The sequence below is a fragment of the Rhinolophus sinicus genome, chromosome X (assembly GCF_036562045.2).
Source record: "Rhinolophus sinicus isolate RSC01 chromosome X, ASM3656204v1, whole genome shotgun sequence".
Lineage (NCBI taxonomy): Eukaryota > Metazoa > Chordata > Mammalia > Chiroptera > Rhinolophidae > Rhinolophus > Rhinolophus sinicus.
The window spans coordinates 112,656,280-112,665,602 of NC_133768.1; the positions used below are offsets into that span (position 1 = coordinate 112,656,280).

Sequence of the window (9,323 nt, forward strand, 5' to 3'; positions counted from 1 at the left end):
ACTAACGGAGTCACAGCATTTGTTATTCTGTGACTGGCTTATTTCACTCAGCCTAATGCGCTCAAGGTTCGTCCATGGTGTCCAACGTGGACGGATTTTCTTGTGTTTTAAGGCTGACTGTTATTCCACTGCCTGCATATACCACATTTTCTTCATCAGTTCATCTGCCCGTGGACATTTAAGTTGCTTTCACATCTTAGCTATTGTGAAGAATGCTGCAATAAACACGGAGTGCAAATATCTCTTGAGACCTTGATTTCAAATCTTGGGGATGGCTAGATGACATGGTAGTTTTCTTTTAATTTTTGAGCAACCTCCATCCTATTTTCCACAGCAGCTGCAGCCTTGACATTCCCACCAACGGTGGACAAAGGGTTCGATTTCTCTACATCCTCACCAACACTTGCCATCCTTTTCTTTTTTCCAATTTAGCTATCCTAACAGTTGTGAAGCAATACCTCATTGTGTTTTGTTTTTTTCTTTTTATTTGTTTTAGGTGTACAAAGCAACATGCTACTTGGACGAAAGTGATAAGCCCCTCCCCCAAGCTACTACCCTTCTGACATACAACTGTTACAATACCTGTATGTACGTCAACTCTAAGTATCGTACATCTGTAGTCACGGAGGTGGACTATAGCATGAGGAAGACAGTCAACGGTATTGTAACCTCATTGTGGCTTTGATTTGTGTTTACTGGGCAGTGAGTGATGTTGTTGTCATCTTTGCATATACCTGTTGGCCGTTTGTATGTCTTCTTTGCAGTCCTGTCTGTTCAAGGACTTTGTCCACGTTTGAGTTTTCTGTGTTTTTTGTTTGTTTGTTTGTTTGTTTTGTTTTCTATTGAACTGTAGAAATTCCTTATATATTTTCGGAATTAACCCCTTCTCACATGTGAGGTTGGCAAGTACCTTCTTTTATTTCTTTTCCTGCCCAATCGCAGCATTGTCCATAGTCGTAGCCCAAAATAAAAACAACCCTTCGTGTCCAGCAACTATAGAATGGCAGAATCAGATGATAAGCCCTTTGCTAAAATCATACACTGGAATGCTAGTCAGCGATGGAGACAAAGGATGTACAGCTACTGCGGGGCGACGTGGATGAGTCTCTGAAATAAATATGATACAGAGTGAAGGACCGTGAGCTCTAAAGGGAAGCACGCAGTGTGCTTCTGTTTATAGAACTTCACGTGAAGTGGTAAAGAAATAAGGGAAAGCACCGAGATGATTATCGCAAAGGCAGAATAATGACTGTATCCATAGGGGAGGGAGTTGGTTGTGATGGGGAGGAATTCTGGAAGGCTGGCAATGCGTGGTCTGTTTCCGCACCCTGGTGACATGGGCGGCTGCCTTTATAAAGTATGTAAACACGGCAGATATGTCTTATGCACCCCTCTAGATCTCAGATTTGAAAAAAACGCGCCCCCCAAAAATGTCAGACGAAGCAGAATCCGTGAAGTACAAGTTTTCATGAGGTTTGATTCGTTATGGAAGAAGAGCGTGATCTTGGAAGCCAGGTATCGGCGAGGGTACGTTAGTTATCGCGAGAAGAGCGTCAGAGCAGGGGTTCTTGAGACTGTAGGTTCCCGGTACTCCAGTCATCTCTCTAAACCTCTCTCTTGCTTGACGCCTCACCCTATATTTAGATCAATTCCCAACTCACTGATGACAGACACACTGGAGGATCACCATCTCCACTGATAAGATCACGAGGCATCCCAGGCCAAACCCTCCACGGTGAGACCGGGCCACCATCACGACTCCCAAGCAGACCCGCGGGGCGGGGCGGGGCGGGGTGGGGGGCTACCTCACGGGGTCCTCTGCGCATTTTCCTCAGGAGAGGCCGTCGCAGCGACTTAGGGTTTGGCCTTATCACAGTGAACAGGTGCTCACTCCTCCGTGTGCAGGAGCGTCCAGAGGCAGCTGAGGACGGTCCTCCCAGTGCTGTGACATCGGACATGAAGTCGAGCTTGGCGTGAGTGACGGTGGAAGGGCCAAGAGTTGGTTTAGGTTGTGCACTGTATAGGGAGAACCCAGCAGAGGGTGGGGTGGGGTGGCTTCCAGATGCCGGTGTAAATTATTTCCTCCTCCAGGCTTAGCTCTGCGAGGCTGGACAGTGCTGATGTGTTGTGGCCCCACCTCGCACTCGTTCTAATCTCTGCAGCAGCAGAGCAACAACAACAAAAATGACCGTGTGCCAAATTTTCCAGAGGACCTTGCTCAAGAGAGTTCTGGATACGGAAGGTGTGGGGGGGGGGGTGAGGGGAGGGAGACACCATTTTCAGCAGGAATTGCCAGCACCTCGTAGTTTCCACACGTACTGTGTTCTCTTAGGAATATCCTCTCATCCATCTACCAACCCAGCCAGGCAGCCAAGCCCGTCCAGGATTTTTCACACATGAAAAGCACTAAGCAGCGCGCTCAGCACTGGGAGGGGCTGGGGGTGTTTATTTTGGCATATACGGAGAGGCAGGGATTTCGGCTGCATTTAGCAGCTAGATACCTAGGTGTTCCCGCAGCATTTGCCGAAGGAACTGTCACTGGGTCCCCCAACTCCTGGGAAGACCGCCTGGATTTCCCGGCAAGACTAAGCGTGGAATGTATTTAGGCACACCAGGCTCTGCGTCTGGGCTCTCTGTCCTGTCCCAGAGACCCAGTACCACAATATTTAAATCACTGTGGCGTTCAACACGTTTTAATATCTGATAGGGCCAGTTTCTGCGCATTGCACTTTTTTTTTCCCTTTCAGGAACGTGTTCGGGCCCGCGGCAGGGGGCGGGGTCGCACCTCCTCCGCGGCTCTGGTTCCAGCCGAGCCTCACGGACGCGGAGATGGAAATCCCGAGGTTGCTCCCGGCTCGCGGGACGAGACAGGGCGGCGGCGCTGGCAGCCCCGCGGGCGGCGGCCGGGTCCACGGAGGCCCTGACCCGCGGGCTGGCCAGGCCCCCGCGCGCCGCCTCCTGCTGCTCCGGGGGCCCCAAGATGGCGGGCCCGGGCGGCGGCGCGAGGAGGCCCGCGCGGCCTCACGGGGCCCGGGCCCGAGCCCTTTGGCGCCCAGGCCCGATCCGGCCGGCGGCGGCGGCGATGACTTCTTCCTGGTGCTGCTGGACCCGGTGGGTGGCGACGTGGAGAGCGCGGGCGCTGGCCAGGCCGCGGGGCCCGTGTGGGGGGAGGAGGCCGAACGCGGCCCGGGGCTGCCGGGGGGCGAGCGCGGCGCGAACCCCCCGGGCCGCCCCGGGCCGGGCCCCCGCTGCCTGTCGGCGCTCCCCGGCCCGGCGCCGGCCCGGGCCCCGGCACAGGCCCCGGCCCGGGCCCCGGCCCCGGCCCCGGCCCCGGCCCGGGCCCCGATCCCCGCCCCAGGCCTGGGCCCCGCCGCGGCCTTCGCGGGCACCGTGACCATCCACAACCAAAACCTGCTGCTGCGCTTCGAGAACGGCGTCCTGACCCTGGCCACGCCCCCGCCGCCGGCCTGGGAGCCCGGGGTCGCTCCTGCCCCGCAGCCCGGGCCCCCGAGCGCCCCGCCGGCGCCCGCGGGCGCCCCGCACGCCGCGCAGCCCGGCGACTGCCCCGAGCTGCCGCCCGACCTGCTGCTGGCCGAGCCGGCCGAACCCGCGCCCGCCCGGCGCCCGAGGAGGAGGCGGAGGGCCCGGCCGCCGCCGCCGCCGCCGCCGCCGCCACAGCCGCCGCCGCCGCCACAGCCGCCGCCGCCGCCGAGAGCCCCGCGGGCCGCTGGGCCCGGCTCGGGCATGCTGCTGTACCTGTGCCCCGAGGCGCAGTGCGGCCAAACGTTCGCCAAGAAGCACCAGCTGAAGGTGCACCTGCTGACGCACAGCAGCAGCCAGGGCCAGCGGCCCTTCAAGTGCCCCTGGGCGGCTGCGGCTGGACGTTCACCACCTCGTACAAGCTCAAGCGACACCTGCAGTCGCACGACAAGCTGCGGCCCTTCGGCTGCCCGGCCGAGGGCTGCGGCAAGAGCTTCACCACCGTGTACAACCTCAAGGCGCACATGAAGGGCCACGAGCAGGAGAACTCGTTCAAATGCGAGGTGTGCGAGGAGAGCTTCCCCACGCAGGCCAAGCTCAGCGCGCACCAGCGCAGCCACTTCGAGCCCGAGAGGCCCTACCAGTGCGCGTTTTCCGGCTGCAAGAAGACGTTCATCACGGTGAGCGCCCTGTTCTCCCACAACCGCGCCCACTTCAGGGAGCAGGAGCTCTTCTCCTGCTCCTTTCCCGGCTGCAGCAAGCAGTACGACAAGGCCTGTCGGCTGAAAATCCACCTCGGAGCCACACGGGCGAGACCTTTCCTCTGTGACTTTGACGGCTGCGGCTGGAACTTCACCAGCATGTCCAAGCTCTTGAGGCACAAAAGGAAGCACGACGACGACCGCAGGTTCACGTGCCCGGTGGAGGGCTGTGGCAAGTCGTTCACGAGGGCCGAGCACCTGAAAGGCCACAGCATCACCCACCTGGGCACAAAGCCTTTCGTGTGCCCCGTGGAAGGCTGCTGCGCCAGGTTCTCGGCGCGCAGCAGTCTCTACATTCACTCCAAGAAGCACGTGCAGGATGTGGACACCTGGAAGAGCCGCTGCCCGGTCTCCACTTGTAACAAACTCTTCACGTCCAAGCACAGCATGAAGACCCACATGGCCAAGAGGCACAACCTGGGCCAGGACCTCTTAGCCCAGCTGGAAGCGGCCAACTCTCTCACGCCCAGCAGTGAGCTCGCCAGCCAGGGCCAGAGTGACCTCAGTGACGCGGAGCTGGTGTCTCTCTTCTCGGACGTGCCGGGCGGCAGTTCCGCGGCGGTGCTGGACACGGCGTTGGTGAACTCTGGCATCTTGACCATCGATGTGGCCTCCGTGAGCTCAACTCTGGCAGGTCACAACAGCAGCTCCCTGGGGCAGGCTGTGGACCCTCGGGCCTTGCTGGCCACCACTGACCTTCCTCAGAGTCTGGATACCTCTCTCTTTTTTGGAACGACCGCCGCCGCCGCTTTTCAGCAGAACCCCTTAGACGTGGATGATGTCTCGAGTCCAAGTGCGGGGCCGCTGGGGCCCCTGGGCTCCTTGCTTTTGAAGAACTCCTCCCAGGAGCCCCAAGCTCTGACCCCCAGCAGCAAGCTGACGGTGGACACGGATGCCCTGACTCCGTCCAGCACCCTTTGTGAAAACAGTGTCTCGGAACTACTGACGCCAAGCAAAGCAGAGTGGAACGTGCATCCTGACTCTGACTTCTTTGGGCAGGAAGAAGAAACCCAGTTTGGATTCTCCAATCCCGCAGGAAGCCATGGCTGTCAGAAAGAAACGGATCTTATCACAGTGACTGGCAGCTCGTTTCTGGTATGAACGAACTCTACTCATTCCTCGCCCACGTGGCTTACTTTTCTTACTTACACCCAGTTTTGAGGATGTTCTGGACTAAATGTTTAAAGGCAGTCGTTTTTTTTTAAACAGTTGTGACAAAGAACAGAGCCCTGGGCTACGAGTTGGGAGATGTAAATTCTGATCTTGAGTCTGGAACTGACCAGTTGTGCCACCCTGAGCGAGTCACTTAACCTATCTGAGCCTTAATTTACTTATTTATAAAATGAGGTGGTTTGAATAGATTGTTTCCAATGTCTTTTCAGGTGTGTGAATCCTTGATAATACGCTTCTGAACAATGACATTTTTTTAGTTATGGTGTTGCATGTGCTTTTTTTCAAACATGCATAAAATGCCCATAATTATATAATGAGCATCTATGTACTTTGCACCCAGCATCAACAATTATCAATTCATGAACAATGCTGTTTATGTAATCTCCACTATAGCGCACTTCCAGTATTATTTTGGAATAAGTACCAGACATATCATCATCTTATGGTTGATTTCAACCATAAATATTCACTATATAGCTCTATAAGTTATGGTCTTTTGGAAAAGAAAACTACAATTCCATTATCACACTGAAAGTTAATTAACTTAATACTAATAAGTGTTCTGTCAGTGTTACAACATCCAGTTGTCTCATAAATGCTACTTTAATTTTTTTTTAAGGAGGGTGCAGCTCACAGTGGCCCATGAGGGGATCGAACTGGCAACTTTGGTGCTACCAGCACTGTGCTCTAACCAACTGAGCTAACCGGCCACCCCAATATTTTTTTATAATTAGAATCCCAATAAGTCTCTTAAGTGTCTTTTTAATGTTTTCTTTAATTTATTTTTTTAATTTTTATTTCCAATTACAGTTGATATATGACAACATGTGTTAATTTCAAGTGTACAACATAGTGATCATACATTTATATAACTTAGGAAGTGATCACCACAATAAGAAGTGTCTTTTTAATCTATTTATGTCCCCTTTGCCTCTTTTTTTCTTGCAACTTTATTCATTTAGGAAACGAGGTTGTTTCATATGTAGCATTTGCTTAGGCTTTGTTGATTACATCCCTGAGGTGTTAAGTTCCTCTGCCCTCTGTTCCCTTAATTACATAGTTGGATCTAGAGACTTGATCATATTGGAAATGGGAGTTTTTCATTGGTTGTGTTGTGTTCTTCTAACAGGTGGCACATAGTGTTTGGTGTTATCTCGTGATATCCACAGCTGCTGCTGTTCATTGCATTAATTCATGATTACCTGTGCTTTTGATACCATGAATTGTTGTTGTAGAATTGCTATTAGCGGAGGAAGAAATGCTGTTTAAGGCATTTATAAAAGACTGATGGAAATATTCAATGCTAAACTATTTTCTTAAGTAATGGTAGAACTAACAAGAAAATAAAGAGCAAAAAACATGTTGGCTGTTCTCTCCGTTTATCTTCCTGACCTCCTTTGATAATGGGAGGCTTCCTTGTAGAAATTGCCAGCCAGGATTTTGACATGAAACAGACCCAGGGTCAAATTTGTGATGGATAAGTGGCCTTGAATAAATTAGTGTCATGAGCCTCAGTTTCCTAGCTGTCAAATAGTCATAGCAGTGCACACAGATAGCTAACACACCTTAGACTTTTCCAGTTTTTAATATGTAAGGAAAAATACGCACTTTGGCATATTTTGGTGACTTTCTATAATCTTTTTACCCTTTCATTCCTTCTATTCTAAGGGAGTAATTGGGATAATTTAGTCCTGTTCATGTTCTGACAAAACGGTTTGTGAGGGGTAGGGTGAAGCAGAATAGGAAATCTTTATTCCCTCCGTTGAATAATTCACCCCAACCCCCAGAATTTCTGTGGGGAAATGCCAGAAGAGGAGACATTCCTCACAGGTGTTTCTGCATCCCTCTCCATTAGATCATTTTAACACCATCTTTGTTCTGCTTCCAAAGTCAGACTTCGCTGTGACTGTGGATCCTGCTGTTTCATGAAACTCTGATAATGGAGCAGAGGTTTCCTCCTCTCTCTGGTCTGGAGAGCTGATTGTTTGCACTTTCCCAGAGTTGGAAGGAAAGATTGGATCTGAATATTGTGTAAACCGTTGTCTTATATGAGTGTAGAGTTTTGAATTTTGTGGAACATCTTCATAGCTGGTGAAGATGAGGAAATCTTATTTGTTGTTCAGAATGACCCTGTATGGTAGTTTTGGCAAAGTCTGTTCTATGAGTCATGTGACAATTTAGCTAACTCACATTCCAAATGGCCTTTGGCTAGTGACTGACATTTCTATATATAGCTTAAAAAAGAGAAATTCCTTTTACCTCTCCCTTCCCACCCATCCAACTTTCATGATTCATTGCTGTGTCCTAGCTGCTTTTCCCACTTTAGTTGGTTATTTCCTGCTTCCTTTCTCCCCAGTCCACTCCACTCCCTTGCATGTGCATTCCAGTCCTTCCCATGCCTTTTTTTATTTTTTAATAGCTAGATCTCTTCCTGTCACTATCCCTCAGACATTCTCCTCATGGCCCATTTTCTTCCAATGATATTTCCTAAGTGTACACTGCAGTTCTGCGTGTACAGTAAGAAGTTATTTTCTGAGCTTAGATAATACTTTGTGTATGTATATGTGATGTGGCGCCGATAATAAGAGATTATTTTCTATACTGTTCATATGAGAAGTGGATTTGTTTCATTATTTCTATTTTTTAAAAGTTTTTGTGAAGGACTTCTGCTAATACTTATTTGCTCTAGTGTATTAGTCCAATAGTGTTTGCATGTGAATGTCTATGGATGACAGTTATTGTAGCACTTTGGCAGTGCACTAAAAATTTGCCACTTTGGAATATTTCTGTACTGTGTGTGTGAGTATACACACATATATTTTTACAGTGATTGTATTCATTTAGTGAAAAACAAAAATTAGTCATACTTTTGTAAATCAAAAAAATGCTCAAAATGTCATTGTGTCTACTCATTCAATGGTTTTCTCTCTTTGTTATGGAAATACTTATATTCATAAAGTGCATTGCAAAAATATTGTCAATCATTAAAGCCTCTTAAATAGACCACTATATTTCATGTCTGACAAATACGTGTGTCAAGTATTGAAATGAACACACAAGTAGCGAACATGAAATAAATTATTTAAACATAAAGAGAATTTAAACTGTGACTTCATTTTCTTAATTCCTAAAACCAACTTCTTTCCAACAAAAAATCATAAACTAGGTTTTTAATACTCATTGCTTGAATTTTCAAAGGACATGTTACTTTTCTCAAAAATACAATATTTTGTTTGTGGGCTCATGGTTTCATTGAACAAATTTGTTCAAATGATTTATCTTTCAACACCATTTCCTAGAAATATGGTGAAGCCCTTTATACTTTCAATGCAAGAAGTTTAATTTCTGTTGGTGGCATAAAGTTGCCATCACTCCTTTTAAATAATGGTACATAATTTAATCCTATTTCTTTTCTGCTTCTCCTCAGTCACTGGTTTATTAAAAAATCTTGCCAATTAAAAACACTCACTTAACATGCTGACTTAAAAAGAAGTCTGTTTCTAGGGGTTGTGTTGATAATATTGATCATAAGTTAAAATATATTGACACGGCATTTTTACCGATTACTATAATTAATATAATGACGCTTGAGTAGCAGGAGTGAAACATGGATAGATTATGAAGTTTGTCTCCATGACCTAAACTCTTCATGTTCTTATCCAGGAAACATATGAGAGTAGTTTGTTAGCTGGGGATTCCACTGTATTTCTTCAAATTAATAAATATTCATTAAGCATCATTGTGCAAAACACAGCATAGCATATTGAGGGTTCTATCAGAAGAGTAACATGCAACTCTGACCTGTAAGGAGACCACAATTGATAGGAAGAGATCAAAAAACTTAACTGGAGAACAAAAATGGGAAAAGTTTAATGTACCAAAATGACTGAGAGGTGAAAAAAACAGTAA

General features: G+C 48.6%; 1 protein-coding gene across 1 annotated transcript; it reads left to right on the forward strand.

Annotated features, from left to right (window-relative positions):
- The first annotated feature begins 2,580 nt into the window (after positions 1 to 2,580).
- LOC141569605 (zinc finger X-linked protein ZXDA-like) lies at positions 2,581 to 8,507 on the forward strand. Its single transcript, XM_074323406.1, is given in 2 exon segments — positions 2,581 to 3,862; positions 3,865 to 8,507. Coding segments are annotated over 2 exon segments (2,511 nt in total). The 5' UTR covers positions 2,581 to 2,829; the 3' UTR covers positions 5,343 to 8,507.
- Positions 8,508 to 9,323: the final 816 nt, after the last annotated feature.